General features: G+C 36.7%; 2 protein-coding genes across 10 annotated transcripts; one reads left to right on the forward strand and one right to left on the reverse strand.

The window, feature by feature from the left end:
* Positions 1-3,247: 3,247 nt before the first annotated feature.
* On the reverse strand, positions 3,248-7,335 carry LOC135584550 (tubulin-folding cofactor A-like). 3 transcript variants are annotated; one of them, XM_065092937.1, is made up of 4 exons: positions 7,181-7,335; positions 5,845-6,003; positions 3,646-3,732; positions 3,248-3,563 (listed from the first exon to the last, which is right to left on the reverse strand). In XM_065092937.1, exons 2-4 carry the CDS (start codon positions 5,995-5,997, stop codon positions 3,465-3,467), a joined length of 339 nt encoding a protein of 112 aa, XP_064949009.1. In that variant the 5' UTR covers positions 5,998-6,003; positions 7,181-7,335; the 3' UTR covers positions 3,248-3,464. The 3 variants fall into 3 exon arrangements, with proteins under 3 accessions (XP_064949009.1, XP_064949010.1, XP_064949008.1); XM_065092938.1 differs by having other exon boundaries at positions 7,176-7,335; XM_065092936.1 differs by having other exon boundaries at positions 7,132-7,269.
* A 4,936-nt stretch (positions 7,336-12,271) lies between these two features.
* LOC103992952 (leucine carboxyl methyltransferase 1 homolog) lies at positions 12,272-21,951 on the forward strand. 7 transcript variants are annotated; one of them, XR_001976932.2, is made up of 14 exons: positions 12,272-12,460; positions 14,920-15,008; positions 15,116-15,258; positions 15,553-15,600; positions 15,843-15,924; positions 18,281-18,383; positions 19,206-19,326; positions 19,415-19,462; positions 19,803-19,886; positions 19,963-20,027; positions 20,223-20,274; positions 20,402-20,440; positions 21,133-21,280; positions 21,576-21,951. XR_001976932.2 is itself a non-coding variant. In XM_009412894.3 (14 exons), the coding sequence occupies exons 1-13, from the start codon at positions 12,354-12,356 to the stop codon at positions 21,257-21,259; spliced, it is 1,074 nt and encodes a 357-aa protein (XP_009411169.2). In that variant the 5' UTR covers positions 12,273-12,353; the 3' UTR covers positions 21,260-21,280; positions 21,576-21,951. The 7 variants fall into 7 exon arrangements, 4 of the variants coding, with proteins under 4 accessions (XP_009411169.2, XP_009411175.2, XP_009411181.2 ...); XR_672311.3 differs by having other exon boundaries at positions 21,586-21,951; XR_672312.3 differs by lacking the exon at positions 21,576-21,951 and adding an exon at positions 21,467-21,490.
* The last annotated feature ends 2,846 nt before the right edge of the window (positions 21,952-24,797 follow it).

Raw genomic sequence — 24,797 nt, forward strand, 5'->3', positions numbered from 1 at the left:
TAATAAATAAATATTATTTTTAAATATATATTATGATTTATTTCAAATTAAAAAAATTTACTTCAAAATGTTATCCGATTTGTTGTTTACATGAGGTTGTACACAATAGGTGTCTCTTCTTATAAGATCTGCTCTATATGACGTCATATACGTAGGTGGAGAATTGTGTTCCCTGTCGCGATCAAGATAGCTCGTATTCTTTGATTGGCATTTAAATCTGTCAAGTCGTCCCATCATACATCGAATTAATGGACGGTTCTGATGAAGGATTTGAAATGCTCCCAGTAAAAGTGTGATTGGAGCGTATCCCATGTTCTTTAAGATTTTAAATTATTGTTCTTCGTAGGACCACTATCAATTTGCTATCGAATCGTCTCTATCGACACATAGATTAATGTAATATTATACCGGTGATAAATCTCAGTCCATTTATGAACGGCATATACATCATAATAAAAATATTTTTTTAAGAAAATAAAATTCTGCTACTCGAGTTGAGGAAAAATTACACTTTGACTACTGCTGCTGTGCCAGCAGGTCTAATTCTAGCCTGACACATCCGTCGTTCCACCCTTTCAGATAATTGATCTGTCGACATAGAAGCACATTTGACTTCTTGATCAAACTCACGTTCTCAAAAAAACGTTGACTTGATCGTAATTATGCTTAAGACATATATTGTAATGATACGTAGATAGATCGATACGGTTAATGTCAATCTAAATAATAAAGTTATTCAATCTCACATAAGAGTATAGAAATCAAAGATTCATAAGTTCGTCGAGTCTTCCTTATCTTTATAGTTGCTTTTTAAAGTTTACATATTCTGAAAAGATAAGATTATGCTCCTTATCGTACTAATTTCATCACTGGTTTTAAAACTTCTAAAGCTGTGCTGTGGCGTGGAAAAAAATAGGATAAAAATTGTCTGAATTTCATTTCTTTCTATCCGATATCTTTTGATATTCCATATATTTTAACTTGATTTTATGGAATTGATGAAAAAATTATTGAACCTGAAGGAAAACAAAATCTATATAAAATAAAATAAACAAGGCCTACGCTATACCTATATGTATGATGTATATTTGTAATTATATTGTTGTATTTCAATAACAAGGGCCTTTCACTTAAGTGAAAAGAATTTGTAGAAGGGGGTCTTTGATTTTTTAAATATCCATGATTACCCCCAGTAACAATATTCAGATTCAAGTCTTGGATTGCCTTCTTGTGAGATTCTTTAATGATCAAATTAATAATTATAAATTATAAATAAAAATAATATACGAAAAGTTTAATTTTATATAATACTTATTTTTGTAATTATCTAGAGGAGTCATGACAAAAAAAATTATCCTTAGAGGTTATGTTGATATGTCATATCCAATTGATCCTAAGTGATCGAAAATAATTATCATATTATTTGTCTCTTGTTATGCTTTAGTGTAAGGTATTGTATGCACAAGAACGCAATGTTTATCTTGGGACATCGACTATTATTGCTTGCATCAAATCAAATAGTGGTTAAGAGACATTTCGATCAGTTATGATATGATAAATACTTTGTTATGATATAGGATAGATACTTCGTAAATCAAAAAATGTTTTACTTGATTATGATATGATAAATACTTTGTTATTTATGTTGCATAGATATGATACTTTATTCGGTTAGGTAGCATTAAATGTCTTGATGCTTATGTGTTAGGCAAATATATCATATATAAAAATATATTTTAATTAATTAAGATATAACATATACTTTGATTTAATTTATATGAGTTGAATGAATGCATCGAAATGTCTTGCCTGGTTATACAGCATCAAAGGTCTCGATACATCATACATTATGAATTATTTTGCTTAGGTAGGATATATCATGCGATTTGACATTTGTTTTCAGAAATGGATATGTTTGACCACAACATATGTTTGATACATCATGCGATCTGACATTTGTTTTCTGAAACATTTGTTTTCCGAATGGATATGTTTGACATGCATCACACATTTGCTTAGGTAGGATATGTTGGATTAAGGAAATGTTTGACCACAACAATCATTTAAAGCACTAAAAGTCGATTTGAATTTATCAAATAGAACAGTTAAAAATGGGTTAATCTTATTCGATTAATCAATTTATAATTTAATATGTATATATATATATATACATACATATATATACATATATATACATATATATATATGCATACATATATATACATACATAAATACATATACATACATATATATATATATATATATATATATATATTTCAAATAAACCAATTCAATTTGGTTGAATCGAATCAGAATCTTAGTTCAATTAGGTTAATGAAATAAGATTTATGAAATTATAATATGAAAATCGAGTATTTGAATCACTAAAGGCTTAAAAAAATAAACACAATTGTATTGATATTTTTTAAATTAAAATAAATTTGATTCATTTTAAATCGATTAATCAAATCGAAAAAAAATCTCATCGAATTAAAATTATTTATAATATTTAAAATTAAATTATCGATGAATTAATTCAGACCACGATTTGATAATGCTGAGAGAAGATATCTTCTTAAAGAAAAAGGTGAATTCCAAAGTTTAGGCTAATTTTAAATTCCACTTTATTACCACTAGGATGTGCTTCATCCAAACCAAATTGCAGTCATCTCGTCACAACAATTCACCGGCTCCCGACAACGATTTGTCAACTCATCTACGCCGGACTCGTCGACGAAATAGGGTGGGGTCGTATAGCTCACGTAATCAAGTCGGGCGAGCTTTGACCGATTCAAATACGCAGCAGCGTAGATGACGTGAAACTGTGCAGATGGCTGCGATCTGATGCAGGTGAACGAATCTTAAAGTTAGAGAAGAGACATTTTTAAGCTTATCCTTGAGGGTTGGTCAACCAACTTGCTCCAAATATGATCAGGTTGGGCAGCATTCCATGCGATCAAGTCGAGCTTCGGCCTTTGAGAATGACTCCAGATAAAGTCCGGCGGTCGCCTCGCACGAGTAGGGGTGAAGCTTTTGACTTTGGAGCGCATCGTGATTCGTGCGGTTTTGCTTTGTTTTTCGTATTAGATAGGACTTGATTGTCTGATGTATTATTCGCCATTGTCATCTGAAGTGTGATACGCATCGTAAGTGCGTGATATGTATCGCAAGAGTGCACACAGTAAAATTTGCAAGCATGTGGCCTTCCTTTTGGTGCACAGAAATCAGCAGATTGTGATTGCTAAGATTCACCAAAAATGATAGATAGATAGATAGCTTTTGCACAAACATTCACACCCAAAGTTTTCATGGGCATCTTCCCAGCGGTGAACAGATTCCTGGGAAGATTACAACACAAGCTCAAGTTTCAGAAAACGTAGAACTCGACAAGCAAAAGTTGTTTTGAGGCAATCAACACTAGACAATATCCGTAGTACAAGCACTTCTTTTTGTTGTTCTGACTGCTAAGCATCTGCTGCCTGAAAAAAAGCTTCTACATCTGCGATGATGGTATCAGCTTCCTCTATCTCCACCCCTTGCTGGTTTGATTCTTTTATCTCTGCCTGCGATACATTGAGTATTAAAGAGGTTTAATCAACAAGACTAACATCACTATCTCATATTTCAAAATAAAGTTCAACATACCAATATTCCTTTCAAATCGGCAAGGGAAGCTTCCAGTCGTTTGTGGCAATCAGGAATCATCATTCTCGACTCTGCCAAGACATTTTCCTGCTCATCGGAAACAATGCGTTAGTCAAGGATTTGATGCAAATGAGTCAGATCGAGTCAATCAGCATGTGTGTGAGCTTGGTCTCATTCCAAGGTCAACTATGCAGTTCAAGTGTAAGGAAAAAACTAACTGCTCCTTTCATAATAAACTCAACCATATATTTCGCATCAAATTTAAAGTCCTGGGAAATGTAGCTCTATAAGTACATAATATTTTCTACAGTTTAAGAGAGTTGGTAACCAGCATTGAAGTCTTTGTTGTAGCAATTGGATTTTAGTGTGGATATTTTCCCTTTAATGTCTAAATCGATCTTTCATTGCTCAAGTGCAGGATCACAGTCTTTTCAATGTTTAAGAAATTGTCCACACCAAATATCCTCTAAATCCTAAAATAGATCACAGCGAAATTAAGAAACCAGAAGTATACATCTATAAATTCAAAACTACAGGTTATTTTGGGAAACTAGAAAAATCCATCTATGGATGCAGTGCATCTAATTTCAGCACATTAAGAATTTTTTTATATATTTATTTTTGTAAATTTTAGATTTCATGAATTTAATATCCTTGTTGTAGTTTTTTTTAGTTTTAATTAGTAAGATAGGGTTTTTTTAGCTAGGTGTTTCAGTTGGGAATATTCTTGGGTATCTTTTATCTTGCAGAACAAGATATGTCAACCTAAAAACCTATAACATGACAATATGATTCATCTTCAATTAAATTTTCTTCTTCAAGGGATATCATTCAGGGGGCACATGCAGTCTTGTTTATTATTTCCGTCTCAAGTGATGTCAGAGTAGGAGATCGTTTGATCTGATTGGTGATAGTGATGAAAATTGGGTCTGTGCCATCTGGGATATTATTTGCACTGAGAAAGTAATGTTTCAGGCGGCAGAGGAGCACATGCATCCATTAGATTGAACCAAGCAGATATCTGAGGAAATTATGAAAAAAGTTGGACATTTGTGTTGGAGCCAACAAATATCATTCTTGGCCAATATGTTGCAAGACCACTTTCTGGAAGACCATGTAAAGTTGCTATGCGGGAGAATTGGAAGAAGAAAATTAAACTTTCGATTATGCAATATAGACCACAATTGCCTGATGAAGACAATAGGATCCTCATCAATTTCACAAAAATATTGGGTGCATTCTACAAAGAAGAACCAATATAATAGCTGATAGTCACAGAACTTCCTATTTATATGTAGTTGACTATGGGGCATAAATCTGGTTGAGTAGGCTCCACAAAATATTCAGCAGAACTTCATGATATTAACAAGCATAATAAGTGATCTAAAAGGTAAATTGGATAACAGGACTAATTTGCAGTTTAAGCTCATCCAGAATACATTGAAGGAGTTGACATACACTTGAAAATAAAAGATTTACTATAGAATCAATGTTCAAGTCTAAGTGTAAGTGAGAAGAAACACTTAATAATCATTAAATGACAATGAAATCTGCACAACATAAAAGATTCATATATAAATACAAATCTAATTATCCACGCTTGTAATCATAGTAAAGTGATAACATGCAAAGAAAGTCTAAGATACAATTGGAAAAGCATGTATATTGGAGAAAACCACATTTCAAAGATACAAAAAGTTTTCTATTGTCATAAAGGAGAGTGTTGACTTGTGTATAAGCAAGAGATGAATGATTATCGGCACCATGGTTCGTCTTAGTGGTCTGTACCGATGTACCCACCAGTTGTCGATACGATATATCCTGAGCTGTACCGAGCCATACCAAGTGTACCGACACATGGTACATGGGGATATACCGATGTACCGCATGTACTAGTTTCCTATCGGACCAATACGTATCATCCATACCGAGCGATACACCACAGTACGACAAATCTTGATCAGCACTCTTATAAAAAATTTATAATAACTAGAGGCCGCAAACAATTGTATCGAATGATGAAGAAGAGAGTTGTAGCAAACACAAAGTGCTTGCTAACGTATAAGAAAGAGCCGAGTCACGAGTGATTCTCAACACTTTTAAAAATTCTATGATAACTACAGACTGCAAACCATTGTGTCAAAATGATGGAGAAGAGAAAGTTGTAAAAACACAAAAACATAAATTATAGCAAACTACCTGTTGCTTAAGATCATAAGGGTCAGCACCTTTTTCCTTCATATCAGCAGTTTTGGCAGCTTCTCTGTCAACTTCTTTCTCATAAGACTGAAGCTCCTTAAGGATGCGTTTGCAAGTTGCTGTCTTGATCTTCAGATTTCGAAGGGTAGCCATATCAAACTGCAAAACCAAATCCTTTTCTCAACTCTAATACTCAACTAAACGATTAATCAAGTCCTACAACATCTCTTTAAGATATACCATGTGAAAATCAATTCTCTCAACTCTAATACTCAACTAAATGGTTAATCAAGTCCTACAACATGTCTTTAACATATACCATGTGAAAAACAATTTGAATAACAGATCTCTTAGCAAATACCAGAAGTAGAGTTCCTACAAGGAAAGCAACTACAAAGCTCTTCTTCGTTCAATTCCAGAATTAATTAAAATACAGTGTAAAAAATTAAGTCCATCAAACTAATGTCTAGATACTTGGAGAAGACCTTATTACCCATTACGAACTCTAGCCTCCCAGTCCTTCAATGCACTGACAACTATTTACTCTAAAAAATAATAATTAGATCAAAAATTAAAAAGCAGCACTTATAATCATGGGAAATACTAAAAACCCAGTAATTTTAATCACTTACTTAAATCCTAAAGTACTACAACTGGAAGTGTCAAAAACCTATGGATAACCAATAGAGAATATAGACAATGAATATTAGATTTAAGTGAATATCAATATGCAAGTGACAACTTAAATCACTAACAAATGCCACTGATCAAATAAACATTTTAGTCAAAGACGGATAACTCTAGTTAGAAGCTATTGTTCACATAAGTCCCTCCATGTACTTTTCTCTAGTTCTGGTCAATTAAACCCAGTCTAACCCATGGAGAGACCCTTAGTAACCTAAGGTCCATTCCAAATCAACATGACTTGGCAATAAGAATACTAGTCAGGAGAGATGAAGGACATAGATGGTAGATATGCTTTGTTTACGTAAGAGAAAAATAATATCTTTAAAGGGAAAAAATGCTCTACTAATTGACAGAGTTGAGAGACTATTGCACAAAATTCGGGAGACTTGAGGAACTAAGACAAAAAAAAAAAAAAAAACATGCATCAAACACTTCCTGATTCTAATCATCCAATGTAAAAATGTAAGTAAAAGAACAAGGAAAAAAAATCCCAACTTCCCCCCCAATGCCTCAGTCTCATTGCCACTACACAAACGGATCCGGAAGAAATCAAGAAACCAATAGCAAGGGATGAAGAAAGAGGCAACTTTCAGATCATACCATGACAAATATGTAATTGGACGAAGAGAGAGAGAGAGAGAGACTTCACTTCTTCGAAGGAGCGAGGCCGAGAAGGGTTGTGATCCGCAATGAGGTGACGATGGATCGACGCAGAGTGGCGCCGGCAACCGCGGTTGGGGTAAAGAAAATGCCGGAGAACAATCAGAGCCTAGGGATTTGTTCTTTCGATACAGCTGTGTCTGTAAGCAAACCGAGCGGATAAACGAACCAAACCTGATCACGCCATTGGGCCGATCCGGTTCGTTTCTTTGTTGGTTAATCAAAACCAACGCGATTCTATCCGGTTCAGTTCCTTTCTTCGTCACAAAAAAGGAGCCAGATGTCTAGTCGTTCCGGTCCCAAACCGTGGGATCCTTTCGCGATGGCCGCATCGGGCTCCTCCGCTCCTCTCCCTGCGTCTTCTGCCTCGCCATATCCCAGAGTTGCTAGGCTCGCCGACTCGCCTTGCTTTCCCCAGTACACCGCTTCCCTCAAATGTGAGTCTCCCTGTTCCCGTTGAATCTTCTACCTACTTGTATGCGCATATTTTATTGCACTATAGCCCCTCGCAGCTGTTGAATCTTGTTGTGCGCACGGCAATGGCCCTTGTCCCTGTACTCGAGTCTCTGAAGGTGGATGGAAACAATCTGGCAGATTTGAGCTGGTGCTTGCGAGAATTATGAGGTTCTTGTTTCGTTTGGATGATTGCCCTAAAACTGTATGTCGATGTGGACCCTGGCTTCCAAAGTCTAGACGACTTGTGCTGATGCATAAGGAAAAACTTGGAATTTCTTCCATGGTGGAATCCCTGAGAAAACTTTAAGACTTATAACTCTTAGGTGCTACCCGTATTAGATTGTACCTTAAGTGTTAGGCCTCTTACATTACTCCATGCAACAAGCGTAGGCTAGTGCTTAGCTTCTGTAGAAGTTACTTGACAGTCATGTGATTCATCTGTTACTCAAAGATTGATACACCATTCTCCACTTCTTTTTTTTTCTGAAGAAACAATCATTTGAACACAGTGGCATCTGAATAAAAGCCATATCCTACGATCATAATTTTAGTCCATTAAGGTTTTGAGGTATCTGAAACCCCTTATTCATTTCCCTTGAGGATTATGAAACTATGGGACTAGCTTGTAGCCTTGGATGATATTCCTTTAATTGTAAAGTATATCGGTGGGAGGGTGTTGACATGAACAAGACATAATTTAGATTCCCAAACCTGATGACTATTTAAAAATTAGGATGCCAGAGACAAATATACATCTTTATAAATTTATATAATTCTGTATATAAGGATTTATTTAATAAAATTTAGATGATTTATGGCTATCATGTATGTTATTTATGAATTATGATCACATAAAAAACAATTTACTCACAAGATCCTTTAAAACATACACAATTTTCAGGAAATTATGTACATATTTAGTTAGGTAAAAATGCAAAATGCATTAGCTTCGTACTTAACATACCCCAATGTCCTACCTGTTCCACACATGTTCCATATATTTACGTAAATAATGTGATGATATAGGTTTATTTGCAGTTTCCAACAATTGTCTAACATGGATATGACATTGGCTTGTCAATCATTTTAGGTGTCCGTGCTTCATAGTTTATTTTATATTTGTTGTTAACCTACTAAAACGTAAAAATAAAATAAAATACTATAAACTCCAACCGACTAATAAAAATCCTGCATAACTACCAATCAAGTTCTCAATTAAGCGTTCAAGATTTAAACTACAGCATATGAATCTTAAATTTGTCTAGGAAAGTTTTAAGTTCTGCATATTCTATGCATACACTCATTCTGTAGACCTCAACTGTAAGAGCAATGAGAGTCCAGGCTTCACAAGCTATGTGGTTTTTCTAGAGGCCTTATATTCCTTCCTGTTGGAGCGTTTGTTCATTTCCACCTCTTCCTCTTCCCAGATGGATTCAAGCTTTCTTTGCTTAGAGGAGACTTTCTCATTTAACCTTTCATTAATTTCACTGAATTGTTTATTCCAAAGACTAACTTCTACTACATCCTCATCATTCTGACTTTTACAGGAAGATTGTAACTTTTGATTCCACCCAAGTCTTGTTTACATGCAACTTTTGATTCCACTTTTACATGAAGATTGCTTTTTGCAAGGGTCAGTAACATCTATGTCCGATTTTCACTCTCATAAAATCAATTTCGTCAACCACAACCACACACCGATAATCTGCAAACAAAAGCACTTCTCTAGGTGCTCAAGGTTCATAAAAGTACAAATATAAAAGGTGGCAGCCATACAGAATGTTCTCAGTTAGAATTTTCTTCAAGCTCTTGATAAGGTACCATGTGGTAAAGGAAGTGTGTGGTTTTGGCTAGGAAAAGGCACATCCAAATGGCATAAAAGATGATATCTCTTAATTTGCTGACAACTATTAAAATCATTGGGAATGGTATGCCTTCAATGGAAGCAGTGGGGACAAGCAGTCCTTTTGACTGATACCTTAGTCAAGAGTGAACATGTAAAAGACCAGACTTATAGATGCGTCAAAAGAAAAAGGACTTTACTTTTTTGGGTTTCACAAGGTTACATCTGATAAACAGTATTATTATATTAGCTATTAATACAAACTTCTTATAGGAAGCATTTTATAACAATATGGAAGAAGTTTTTAAAATCTTTCATTTGGCTATCTGCACTATCCTATCTCTACATTACCTTTTGTTTGGCCTCCATTTTTTACCTTGTTAATCATTGAGGTATTATTTTTAGGTCTCGAGGATAATTCTGACAAGAGCAAATGTCAGCAGGAATTTGACTATTATAAAGAGTGCAAAAAGAAAGAGGTTTGTCATTTCTTCTCTTTGTTCACACTTTTTTTTGGCATCAGTTGGAGAACCATGAATATCAGAAGCTGTTGGTATAAAGGCCATTTGTAGATTCCATCTCTTTCTCTTAAACCATCCATGAGAATTGTGGCAACAAAAAATGTCGTGAGGCAACTATGTAGATTAGGCATATGAGAATATGCCTAATCTACAAGGTATCCATTTTTACAAATTTAACAAATTTGTAATTTTAACCCCTACAAGGTATCCATTTTTAATAATAAATTTGCTAGACATTTTAAGTAATTCTGAGGCCAAAATTTTAACCCCTACAAGGTATCTTCACTCAAGCCACTGATTAAAAATTTAACAAATTTCTAATTTTAACCCCTACAAGGTATCCATTTTTAATAATAAATTTGCTAGACATTTTAAGTAATTCTGAGGCCAAAATTTTAAAGAACAAATGTAGTTTCTTCGCTCATGTCATATGCAAAATGAATATAATTCAAAACTTTTGTTTTTTGACTTCTACAATGTCTTGCTTTTCTCTCTAAAGCAAATAACCAGCGATTTGGCATTTGTTCATCCTCTTTATTGATTGCAAACCAAGTAAATTCCCTAGTATGATCTTCGGTGTTTTTTGGATTTATGACAACTAAAGCAGCATCTTATATCTGACCTAACAAAACTACACAACCCAATTACAGTTCAAGAATTGGACAATTCCATCAATTGCGGGAGCAAGTGATGTGTGCTTTCATTTGGTTTATTTATTAATTGAACAGTTTTTGGTAAAGTTCCTTAGATTTAGGGAAGTATGGGATAGGCCTTCTGTGCAATGGGGTTTTAATAAGATTAACAATCCAACAAGCAGACAGTTCGTCTTTTTTCCCTTTTATGGGCAACTAAAAGACACAAATATCCATCCTGATATTTGATATTTCATTTATTTTACAGAATTATATTGTCCCTATAAGTTGCTGCAAGCAACATTTTTCTTTTGTGTAGGTCATGTTCTCAAACTTATAGCTGCCATCTTAAGAATATTGAGCATAATCATGAAACCTTTATTTTCCACATTTATCTCCTAGGGAGGCTACATTATCCTTTACACCTTACTGCTATTACGTCTGATGTTTTTGGAGTGAAAGAGCCAATTGATCCTGGGAATTACGGCCAGATCAAGTTAGTGTGATGGGGCCTGCCACTAATTATAACGTGCATCGTGGTTGGTTGCTTAATCATTCATGTTCTACTAAGTCCCTATCTGGAAGAAAAGGACTTTTAAATGTTTTCATTCGACCATCGGTTGTTGGTTATAATCTGCTTTGATGCTCTATCAACTGATCAAAGCAAATAGCTTTCATACTGCATTCAGTGATATGTACATTTAAAAGGTGAAAAATTGGTTTTGGGATCAAGCAACAATTTGAATGAATCATGGAGATTTGCTGTTTTAATCTAACCTTTTCTGTACTTTGTTGCTTTGGAAATCATTTCTGCAAATGTTGTTTTTATATGGAACTCACTCATTGACGTTTTCTGGTTCTTCATGGCAGAGGGAGGCTAGGTTAGAACGCAACAGGAAGAGGTCCTTTTTCCAGTAGGAATGCATACGGTGCGTCCTGCAATAAGGTTTCACAGCAATACAATGGCCTGCACGAGTCTTCTGCTCGCAGAACACTGTTGGAACTTTAGTGGGTCGCATATCTGATAGCTCTGAAATAATTACTGGAAACAACTACGAAAAGAAACACCTTTTATGTTGTTTCCCTATACATTTCCAACTCTGTTCGTGGTTGATGCTGCTATTTCTTAGCTTGTATGCTAAATAACTTTGACGCATTGCTTCTTACATATCATCGAAGACGGAGAGGGGTTGTTTTGCTGCAGCTGGGCGCTATATCGGTGCTATCAGTGAAGTCCTCCACTTGATATGGTATAAGGCATCGATCTCATGCGACACTGTACTCAACCAGAAAAAAAAAGAAATAATACGTGGGAAGTATATATATGTTTCTTTAGTTGTTCGTTTTAGCTACATAGTGTTTTGCATAGGCTCTTGGCAGCGCTGTGGTTTTCACCACGGTCACTAATAGTTAGTTAAAAATGTAGAAAATTTAAATACATCGTTACTTATTTACATCATTATAACTGTCAATAGGTTTGAATTTTAAAAGGGATAAATATCACAATCTTAAAGAGGAAAATTAATATAATTTTTCATAATAGATAATAGTAATAAGAATAATATAAATATAATCCAATTCAATTACGGGATAAAACGACCCACTCGATAAATAAAACGGGTTCGTTCTGCACGACGAATCTTGTATTCGAATTCAGACCGCACCTCCGAGAGGGGAAGACACCAAAGCCTGAGGTGAGGCGAGAGGCTGATGGACAGAAGCCGTGGGCGTGGGGGCGATCCCCACAGCAGCGGCGGCGGCAGCAGCAACACCGCCGCCGTTCAAGCCACCAACGATGACGCTGCCGCCAGTAAGCTGTGCGTAACTTTACTCTCTCTCTCTCTCTCTCTCTCTCTCTCTCTCTCTCTCTCTCCCTCTCTTGGATGAGGTGCAATGAAAAAAGAAAACCTAACCCGTGATGCCGATGAGGATTTGCTCGATCCTAAGCTTTGTTTGTGTCAAGGTCACTGGTTCTCGCTCGGTTTCTTTTTAGAGGAACCACGATCTGATGCGACACGGATTTATACAGTGTGTACATAGATGATTGCTAATTGGTGGATCGATTGTGGAATTGTTGTAATTCTTGACCTAATTTTGTAGACTTGAATTGCTTTTCGCGGTTCTAGAACTTTACCTGATATTTTATTTACATCCAACCCTAGTTTTCTGTGATCGGTTGTTCCTGATTTCGTCGATTGCGATGGATTTCGATGGCTTCTGCGAATTCAGACCATTTACGGAAGATTTCTGACTGGGATTTTTTCCCCGAAAATGCGATTAGCGTTGGGCATGATTGATCCTAGCACTGATTAGCCAATCTTACATTTCTTTCGCAAGGCTCTCTTACCACGCTTATCTTCAACCAAGTACTTAATAAGTTTAGCTAGTTGCATGATATCGTTCCTGTGCGTATCCACAAGTAAAGGCGTGAGTCTGGTTTTTTTTGCTGTTTGTCATTTAAATACAGTTTTATGGTTTACTTTTATGAAGGAAAGTGATAAAATAGGTCACTTCCTCTCAGTGCTGCTCCCTCCCTCTCCTGTAGCTAGGTGGGCTCTCATATCTTCCCCTCATGTAGCTTGAGGGAAGATACAAGTCCATGTGAGAAGAAGGACCTCGTTTACAGGTTGGAAATGGCTAAAAAGGGCTTATCTGTGTTATATGATGTTGTGTTATTGTTATGCTTGGGTATCAGAGCGTGCAGATTCTATATGCTGATCTTCCAGGCTTGTCTAGTGCATTGCTAGGACTTCTTTTTTTTTTCTCTTTTCCTTTGTGGCTTACAATTTTCTTTGAAAGAGTTTATTCTGTAAGAGATGGCATTTCACAAAGTGTAATCGACCCACAATACGGATCTAGGTAGCCAGCTCCTATAGTTTGGAGTCATACTCTATTCTTGGCCTAGTTGGGAAGACAAAGTGACTTAGTACTGGTGAAGAATTCTGAATGGTCTTATTGCTACAACTGAAAAACTTTGTGATGAAGAATTCTTGCCAGGACCATAAAAGGATTCTGTGGTTGTGAGGAACAGAACAACAAATCATTTCTTCTGGATGATATGTCGTCTAAGTTTCCCTTTGTAGAGGATGTGAATTTTCCAAAACAAACTATCAACCATATTTTGTGGCATATGAGTTAATAGCTAGAGCTAGGTTTGTTATATATTTAATCTTGAGCACATCATTGAGATAACATGACCATACTTAGGTTAGACTGAAGAAAAATACTAGCTGGAATTGCCTTTTTGCAACCTAATGACACTTGTCTTGATACAAGAGTTTCGATATGCTTGGGATGAGATCTGCAGGGTTGTAGGATGGAATATGCTGAGAAATGACCAGGATCAAGCGTTGGAGTGGATGATGAAGTTGGATATGCTTGAAATAGGCATCAGTCTTGTGGAAGTGTTGCTATTGAGGTAGAGTTGAACTCAGGTGAGAGGGCTTGGAGGGTTCAAGGCTTCACAATCCCTTGCTCGATTTGGTGCAGGGATGCTTGAAGGCTTATATCATAGCGAAATAACACAATAATTATATGATGATCTCTCATGTGCTGGTGTCGACGCCTCATCATCAATGTATATGCCATTTAGAACGGATCAGCAGCGGCATGTACCATCCATGCCATCTTTTGCAAATACAGACAGGGAAAATATAAAAGAATTCTCTAATTTTATATTTTACGTAATTTGAAGCTTTATAAGCTTGAAGAGTACTGGTCAATGATATCATGGCTTGACCCTCTCTTCTCTTTTTTCTTTTTGTGCAGTGGTAATTAGAGTTGGCCTATCATTTCAGTGGTTACCAGCAAACGAGTCTCACCTTAAATAGGAAACCTGTTGAGAATCTACCAAAAACCTATCCAATCCCTTAAACTAAGCAGCCCAAGAAGTCAGTAGCTTTACCAACTTGCCTAGATAAGAATAAGATAACTGACAGTAATTAGCAATAGCTACTCTACTCTATGTAGATGACACTCTAGATTTTTTCCAATTCTTAAAATAACACCATGTTATCCTAGTGGAAAAATTATGTTAGACTTAAATATAAAATTTTCCTTGACAAACCAACATAGTAATGTTGTCTATCCATGATGTTAGCCTACATAATGTAAACTGCACTCTTTTTGTGTGTGTTAATGCTAGCTTATGCCTTTTTAATTTTGGTCCTTAGCAATGATAGGTACTGTAGTCTGTTCAGGGATATGATATATATCTTATTGTAAATAAAGAATTGTAGAGATGACTTGCATTAATTAAATGCCAATGTTTCTGCAGGTCTTGTGTAAAAAAAGGATATATGAAGGATGAATATGTCCAGCTATTTGTTAGAAGACCTGTAAGGAGAGCACCCATAATCAATCGTGGTTGGTTTAGCTGCCACCAGAATTGTTTTAATTCTTTCTTTACCTCTGATTTTTCCTTTTTAACTTTTGATGCTGTTTTCTGATGGTACTGCCACTGGCATTTGAAGGATACTATGCTCGTTGGGCTGCTCTTCGAAAGCTTCTTCTTCAGTTTCTCAAATCTGAGAGAAAGACAGATGACAAAAATCAGACAAAGAAACAGATACTTTCTCTCGGGGCTGGCTTTGATACAACCTATTTCCAGTTGCTAGTATGTGATGAAATTTTTTTCCCCAGACAGTTAGGTTGATTTTATTGATCTATCATGAGAGCAATTCCTTGTTTATTCAACATCAAGGAAAATGCATATTGCTTTTTTTTATCAAATAATTTGGTATCCTGTAGTATCTATACATCATTGTACTTGTGGTATGGCACAGTTCAATTCAAATTCAGTATATTGGATTCTCAGACTTGCTTTCTAGATTCTCTCATCTTGCTTGGACTATCAGCCATGTCTACATTTATGTTTTTGGTTTGATTTTATATGTTCTATTTTTTACAGGATGAAGGGATTGCACCATATCTGTATGTTGAGCTGGATTTTAAGGAGGTGTGTTATTTTGTGCATTTACAATATTTTGTAGATAATGTGGTAGTTCACTTATATGCCATACTGTCATTTAATAAGGTGCAGGGTGTCTAGCTTTTCTGTAGCATCCTCTCCAGCTTTTATTTAGTATTTTTTGTTTGATTTTATTTTCTTTAAGCTTTCATCATCTTATCAGCTTGTTATAAATATCACACCAGCTTGAAAAAGAGATCATTTGACTTTTGTAATTAATTATGCATCAGGTCACCAGTAAGAAGGCAGCTATCATAAATCATTACAGTCAACTAAGGGACAAGATTGGGCCTGAAGCTTCTATTTATATAGGTAAATTACCTTTGGTCAGTAGCTAAATGGAATATTATCTTTTCATTTGCAACATGTTATTCCTTTAACAGTTGTAATTCCTTTTGTGTCACATTGGGTATGCAGAGAAGAGTGTCATGAAGTCCATCTACATATGCTTGGCTTTTACTTTTCGGAAAGAGTTGCTATTGTTTTGCTAATGTTAGAAGGCTCTGGTAAAGAAGAAAACTGGAAAGTATTTGTTTTCTGTGAGGCTGGGGAAGGGTATCAATGTAGAACTAGAAGACAAGCAAGTTCATTAGGTTGCAACGTGAATTATTATTTATTGTAAAATTTTATTATTCTCATGTGAGAAGTTGAATGTGCATAACAGTGATTTAAATAAGCGCCCAAGTGCACGCCTAGGTGCTCGGGCGAGGCAAGGCGAGGCATGAGCGCCTCATGGGTGGATCAAGCGGCGTGCTTCTATGAGGTGCCACCTGGGCGCTCGCCCAAACCCAGGTGTCGAGCACCTCGGGCAAGCGTCTGATTCAAATAAAGCAACTGACCTAGACTTTTAAGTCTGGTTCGGTTCAACAGTGGTTAGTTGATTCGATTGAACCAACTAACCAGTTTCTTACTCACAAAAGCCACCCCTTGCACGCTTGCGCGACCCCAAGCCAACCTTAGTGCTGCTTCTGCCTCCGCCACCGACGCTTTCTGTTATTGCCTCTTTAGCAGACCAAGCCTTCCTCTGTCGTCGATGGACAAGTCTGATGGCCTAGCAAGAGCCCATAGCTTCCTTCCGTTGTAGCTCTGTGTGCAGTTCCTTCCACTGTCGAAGGAGAGGACCGCAGCTTCCTCCGCCACCGACAAACGCCCTCTGGAGCTTTCGCCATTGCTGTTGCTACTGTTCACAACTTCCTCCATTGTCGTGGCTATCTTAAACTGAATCCTCTACCGCTGTTGTTGTCATCCGCAGAGCCTTCTCCTTCCCCACTTTCCACTGTCGATTACACTTTTATCCCTCTCTACTATTGTTAACAGTTCTTTGCTCCCCTCTAACTAGTGTTAACAGTAAATAATATACTATTAATAGTAGATTGTTAACCTATACAAAGTAATCTCTATTTAATAGATTGATGATATGCTATTTAGATTTAACATTGTTAATCTTTGTTTATTTAAAATATAATCATACTTATCAATTATATTATATGTTTTTTATATTTTTAATATTTTAGAGTGTCTCGTTTCGCTCGGATGAGCACCTAGCATCTCAAGCATTTTGGGACCTCGGCGTTTTTTTGACACAAAGTTTTCTATAACATGGATGTTGATAGTCAAGCGGTCGTAAACAATTGATTATTAGTGTCATGACTTGTTCCCTAGTGGGACCTCCGTGGGTGGATTTTGTTTTTGATTATGAATTTACACAAGATGAAGAGTGAATGGAGTTTATGAGGTCACTGTCAATGTAGGATCCAGAGAAGATCAGTATACACAGTCTAACTGCTACGAGTAGGTCTTACTCCTACAAGTAGAAAGGTTGTTTCTGTGACTCAAACCTGATCACTTAGGTCATAGAGGAGCAATTTAACCATTCCACCAAGACTTGTTGTCTTATTTACACAAAAGAAAACATACATATATGGGCAAATAAAACATTGTCAACAAACGGCAACTAAACTAATAAATTATTTTAGTGGCAATGATCACAAGTGGATTTTAAGCAAACTGTATTTAACCAAAAACTGTTATGTAGCCGATTTTTCATGGTTGGGTGGAGTTCTAGGATCACAGTCCTACCACTCATGATTTCTTTGTGGTAGGTAAAATGATAACAATAGGGAACGAGCTAAGTCAACCAAGTAATAAATGCTTCCATAATGTGTATAATCAGCCTTATATTGTATACATAAAAAAATGCACACGTAAACAGATTACAGCAATGTTTTAACCAGAAGAGTACCAGTAGGGCACCATCCATGCAGATGTTTTGCACACTGATAAAACTGAATAACACTATAGTGGATAGTTGCGATCAACTTTATATGTTTTGCAGCTTTTACCAATTCATTAAATTTCTTTTTCCTAAACTCACAAAAATGGAAGTTGAGTATCTTTGGAAAAAGCCAAAGAAACATTATAATGTCCTCTGTTCTTTTTGTACCAATATGTTTATGAAGGCTACTCTATGTGAATACCAATTAAATGCAAGTGGTTGCATGTTTTAGAGGATAAACCTTTTATGGTGTCAGGCTGTCAGCTTTCTTCATTTTTTTTTACAAGAGCTGCATAAGTTAGTGTAAAGTTTCTTTATACTAGGATTTTATTTATCTAAAGAAAAATCTTTTCTATAATTCTCTGTTCATAATTGGGCTTTTTTTTTTTTCAGAAAGAGGTGAGGTTCTTGGCAACCATTACAAGCTACTTCCCGCTGATATACGAAATATCCAAACTCTAGATGATGTGATGCACCGAGCCCAATTGGATCCTAGGTATGTCTCTCCATATTTCTTTTTGTTTTTCCATTCTCTCTTCTGTGGATTTCAAACATATGCTAAATTTAGATAGTGTTACATGGACGATTGTGTCAATTTAAGCCAGACACTTATCAGACAGATTAATCATATGACACCAAATAATATGACGATATAGGAAGTACATGTTTTGATAATAAGACTTCTTATGAACTTCTAATATGTTACATATTTACAACATTACATGATAAGCACCAGTTTTTTTCTTTAATTATTCTTTTATTATGTGTCCCTGCATTTTTCATTTTGTATCACTGCCAAATCAGACACTTGGATATACATCTTTATTAGAATCTTGTGTCCATGTTATCGAAACATTGGTTTGTTAGCTATGTTGTGGCGATATTTTTTTCTTAATTACCACTGATGCACATTGTGCCCTTCTGCAGCAATAATTAATTTAACTACAAAAAAATGGACTTCTTTTTGTTCCTTTTCATGTCTTTGTGTATGTGTGTATGTTTTCTTTTCTCTTTTCTTTTTGAAAAGGGTGTTGTTCCACATGTAGGGGTGTTCAAAACTTTATTTCTGCAGAAGCTTTGCTTTGATTATCATTACTGATGTGGCAGAAGTTATATGATACATTGCTTGGCATTCTATGCTTGTTCGTCAACCACATGAGGCATAGATCAAAAATCAAATTCTAGGATCATTGTTCTCAAAAATTAGCACGATCAATCCGTTTAAATAGCTGGACTTTCAAGTTACCAATTTATTTCTCGCTTAGAATCCTAGACATCAATATTAAATTAAACTGGTTCTTTCTGATGTTGTCATCAGCCTGCCAACATTTATAATTGCAGAGTGTGTCTTGATATACCTGGATCCAGATTCAACATGTGGTATCGTCAGATGGGCTTCGAAAACATTCCCAACTGCAGTATTTTTTTTATATGAACAGGTCTTTTGCATATAGTTGTATGTTCTCAGCTCTACTTTACATATTCTAGATCAATTGGCATTCAAGTTTGTCACTGATTTCTTCTCAGATCCATCCTGATGATGCTTTTGGAGAACAAATGATCAAAAACCTTGAGGTAATACTGCTATTCTTTGTAAATTTTCTGATTTTTTTTCTGGATTATATGCCATGTATTTTATCTGGCAAATTACACATCATTACAAATTCAACTGTAGTATTTTATAGGATCTGTTTTGGCTAAGCTGACTTAAGATAATTTGACACACATGTCTCATTTGTGTATGTTGTTGATCAGCTTTGGTTGTTGAAAGAGATATAGTTATGTAATTTTGAAGTTTTTGTCGATTGTTCTCATCATCCCTTTTCTGCGTGCACATTAACTTTCATGGTACATAAATAAGAAATTCTGGAACTCTTAGCCAGTGCCAACTGGTACATTTTTTTTTTTAATGAAGAGTCGAGGCTGCCCTCTTTTGGGAATAAATGCTACACCCAAGTTGCAATCAAAGGAAAAACTCTTTATGGATCATGGATGGAAGGTTTGTAACATTTTTTCAGTCATTGGCCTGTATTGATTCCATCGTTCTGACTTCCAACAACATTTGGTGCTTTCAGAGAGCTGTTGCATGGGACATGCTTAGGATATATAATGAATTTATTGACATCCAAGAAAGACGCAGGTAGATTATGATGCTGATACATATTGATCTGGAGTATTGATTTTAATTTGTTACTTACCTGCTCTTCCATGCATAATATGCCCTATTGCATATTGAAGATTACCTTCGTAGATCGTTTTATCCACTTTTATGTTTCATCATAATAGAACTCTCTGTTGGGTTCAGCGTTTTTGTAATGCTTCTATGTTAATGCAGGATTGAACGGCTTGAGTTATTTGATGAATTTGAAGAATGGTACATGATGCAGGCAAGTATGATTTTCATCTAACGGCATAAATTTAAAGCCTGAAATGTTTATCCTAACTACTGGCAATTGGCAACCTAGCAATCTGATTAATATCTTCTGAACAAGTTCTATTCTTGTCACCTTCCAGGAGCACTATTGTGTGGCCTTTGCAGTCAATGATGCAGAGGTTAGTGATTAGTTCATGACAGCAAAACATTCTTAAGTATTTGGCCATATTATTGTTATTCTTTCATCTGCCTGTAAAACATGTTTGGTTCTGGAAATTGGCTGTCCATGGACTTTGCATCAAGATAACATAGTGACTAGAGATTGAAGGTGCACAAATTCTATGCAATGCTTTAAGCGTAAAATGAACCTACACCCTGACCGTTGACCATTTGCAAAGCGACCCCTTTATTTAAAAATTGGTCATACAGGTTTTGGAGCTTTCGATAATTGACCTGTTTGATGTTGGCATCTAATCTTCATTCTGATGTGACGTAACTTTGCCTCTGCAACTGACAAAGGTTTAGATAATAAATAGCCACAATTCATCAGTGTGCATTATGTGATGTGAATAACCTGTAAGTGTCAAGTATTCTCACCATATGATAGATACATGTGTGGCTGTCCACATGCCATCTCATATGATGCATACATGACACTTTGTGATCTTACAGATGGTTTAAAATGTTATCTCCATGTTCTAAGCAGTGCCCATATGGATGATGTTGAATAATCATGCATGAGTTAGTGGGTCTCTCAGGGGAGCATGCATTTGTCAGCTAATTTGATATTTGAATAATCTTTCTTGCTTCCATGATAATGAAGCTTTTCTATAAAATGTCTTTGATGAAAAGGCCTCTTGCTCCTTGGCAGCTAAATTTGAACTTTGTGAGTGGTCGATGCGCAGGACATGTTCCAGGGTTTTGGATTCTCCGAGGACCAACATGGTGACAACCAATCTCAAGAACCACATCCTGAAGTGAGCAAGGATTCACCATGAGTTTGTATGAGCATGAAACTGGTATGTTTGTTGTATGAGCATGAATTTGCACCAACCAAAAGCAGCATCTTTTCTTACCAGATTTAACCATGTGTGGGTTATGCTTCTGTTTTTCTTTGGTGGTCAATAAACATGTGCTAATTTCCTCAAATTTTGCATACAATTTGTCATATTATATTGTATAATGCTGATAGATAGTGATGCTAGTTACATGCAGATTGATAAAATGGAGAACCAAATCATGTGCTAATTTCCTCAAATTTTGCATACAATTTGTCATATTATATTGTATAATGCTGATAGATAGTGATGCTAGTTACATGCAGATTGATAAAATGGAGAACCAAATCAATGATGGGGTCAGGTTCATTCTCTTAAGAGCTACTATTCCACTTGCATTGCCTTGAATACCACTCCTCATTGGCCCATCAGATTGACGTTGAATTGGATGAGTTGCTTTTTAAGTTTGCCATTGTCTAAGTTGTTATGATGGATCCTCATCTGGCCATGCAAAAAGAATCTTGGAGATGAACATGAGATAAATGGAGACGATTATGAGAAGTTTTGACTTTTGTATACTTCATCGGTAACAATACATGCAAGAGAGAACTGAAAATGTTACTCATCTCTTGTTACTATTATTACTAAAATTGTCTTTTAAATCATGATCTGCTGTGGCTCCCTTTTTTTTAGTAGGCATTCCATGGTAATGTGTGTCTAATCTATTTGTATTATGCCTGTGATTGTTCAGGGTTATTCTGTGAATTTGATGTTCAGCACTAAGATGGCTCTTAAGTCGTACCGGTTGGTGACACGACAATTCCTCTAGTGGAGGATCAAAGACTATCTAACCTCAATAAATCTGCTTGCCCGACGAAAAGGCCTGCTGGATTGCTGCACCCAAGCAGGGCGCTGTTGACGGTGGATGAATTGGTTATCCAACCATTAAGGGTTCCCGCCATCTTGGGGAAAAGCTTCAGCCCGTCACACGATGGGTTATTCTCGACATACAACCCCTGAGCGAGTCACTCCAGAAACTGAATCTCGGGCATGGCATCGCGTCGATCAAACTCCCGCCCTAGTAGAATCCAAGGGACGCGGTCCTCGTCAGCCGATCCATGATGGTGTACTCCACCAAGGCCATATCGGCGGCTTGTTTCCACACTGACGCGATGGCATTCCACGAGACGGGGCTCTTCTGGGGCATCTTGGAGAAGAGTTCCTCGGTCTCGCCCGTGGAGAAAGGTGTTCGAGGAGGCAACATCCCGGACCTGAGGAAGGATGTTCCGCATGCTGAGGGAGTCCCAGGAGACGCGACGTCGAACACCTTGATGGTGGAGCGAGTCACACACCATCGCGGTCGGCAAACGGATACTTCGATAGCCAGGCCGCCTTTATTCTATTTGATGGGCCAGTACTGGGCCCCTTAAACGGTAAATAATATTAAGGATTATAAAAATACCACATAAGTACCCAAAAAAAATTATCAACTAATCGGTTAGCTAATTTTCCAAAATTCCTTTTTTTAAGCTCCAATAAAATGATTGGATTCTCTTTTCTCATGGTTTTTTTGTATTCGTTTGACAAAAAAACCAGCTTTGACTAATTCATTTTTCTTGTAGGTTCACACAAACCAACATCCTTGAGCGGCGCATTCACTGGTCATATTATTACGATGGGACGCGACGAATTCTGCCTCTCCACTCGTTTGCGCTGTTCACTGCGCGACTCCTCCTCGCTGCAATTGCTGCCTGGGCGAACGCGTTCACAGAGCCAGACAAAGTCAGCGAAAGCGAAGCGGAGGTCGTCGCTGTGGAAGGAGATGCGTCCTAATCCCCCAACGCCACCATCGCGTGAAAACCTCCCATGCCACGATCCGGTGAGAGCAACACAATCCTCCTCGGTCTCTTGCTTCTTCCACTTGATACCCTAGAAGGAAGGGTTCGTTTGATGAAACGCGGCGACGGCGACGGCGACGTATCTTCTCGACTATTCGGAATTGTAGAAAGCTACGGGACGTCGAACGCATACATCACGGGATCGAGATGGGATGACCGCTCAACTGGTGAGGACCGAGTTGCGGCAAAACCGTTCATAAGCAATCATGGATTTGCCGAGCGAGTGAATGGGAATTCCTCTCAGAAGGCGACCAAAAACGATGACGTGAGCTTTGACTCCTCGACCCCATCAACACAAGTCTTTTGGATTCAGCTCGGTGAAGAGATTTTTGCCAATACGGATTTCGAAGGAGATGGATTTCATCGTAGCGGAACTAATTCTGGAGATGCGGTGGCCTTTAAAAGAAGAAATATCTCAAGCGTTGCCTTGAGATATCGTATAAATAAATATTTCATCACTTACTAAACTGGCTTCTACTTTTTGTTGTCATTTTCTTAACAGTGTACGTACACATTTAATGTCAACACCTACCACACCATAACGACATACGGCTTTCTGGAGTTGCGCGTGTGGTGTGTGTACGTAAGAATGTATCGTATGTGCCGACCTGAATAGGATCAGCACTTGAAGCCTTTGTGTGCCACGTATCGTTATATATGGACACAGAGAGCAGAAGTTTTGACTGTGGAGGGTGGAGGGTCGTCAAGTGCCTTTGTCGCAGCGTCTGTCCAAGCCGAAAGGACTTCCATGTACGCCAACCACGTGTACACTTGGGAGAAGCTTGGCCGGTGGTGGACTGCCTGACTTCCTCATCGAAGTGCGGATGCATTTATATTTTTAATATGCGTTTGAGAAAGATACTTAGTTGAGTATGCAAATCATGAAGTATTTTGAATGTTGGATAAATAATAAATAAAATTTAAATCTTAAATCTCTATTGACATAAGTATTATTTGATAAAATTATATCTCAAAAGTTCATTGAATTGAATATCATGTGATGAATTTATCCTTCTAATATTTTATATAATTTATTTAAAAATAAATATTTTTTTGATTTAAATTAATAAGTAATTAAATAAATAAAACAAATAGATCGATGTATGTAATCATACAAAAATTTTATATAGTCCAGATATGTAATAAGTGAAAAATATAATTAATAAAAATAAAAAGAAATAAAAACAATTATTGAAGAAGAAGCTTTATTTAAGTAACTTTAGCTTGAATACATTAACATGTCCCTCTCCTATTTATATAGATTAGGAGAGAGGATTTTTCTCAATAGAGAGAGATTTTCTCATATAGTTAGGGAAATCTTATCTTCTATCGTTCCCCCCGTAAGATGGTTCTCGAATCGATGCAAATAATGATTTACGAGCCAGAGGCTTCGTGAGTAGGACAAGAGCAGATCACTGTTGTTGTTGCGACTACGACGGCAACGGCTGGCTGCAGTGGAGGAGAAAGCTGCAGTAATAGAAAAAGCTATAGCAATAATGTAGTAGAGGAATAAGCTGCAGTAGAGGAGGAAGTTGTAATAGAGGTACAGCATATGAGGAAGCTGCAAAAAAGGAGAAAGCTGCAATAGAGGTACAGCATACGAGGAAGCTGCAAAAAAGGAGAAAGCTGCAATGATGCCA

This window comes from Musa acuminata, chromosome BXJ2-1 (assembly GCF_036884655.1).
Source record: "Musa acuminata AAA Group cultivar baxijiao chromosome BXJ2-1, Cavendish_Baxijiao_AAA, whole genome shotgun sequence".
In the NCBI taxonomy this organism is placed as follows: domain Eukaryota; kingdom Viridiplantae; phylum Streptophyta; class Magnoliopsida; order Zingiberales; family Musaceae; genus Musa; species Musa acuminata.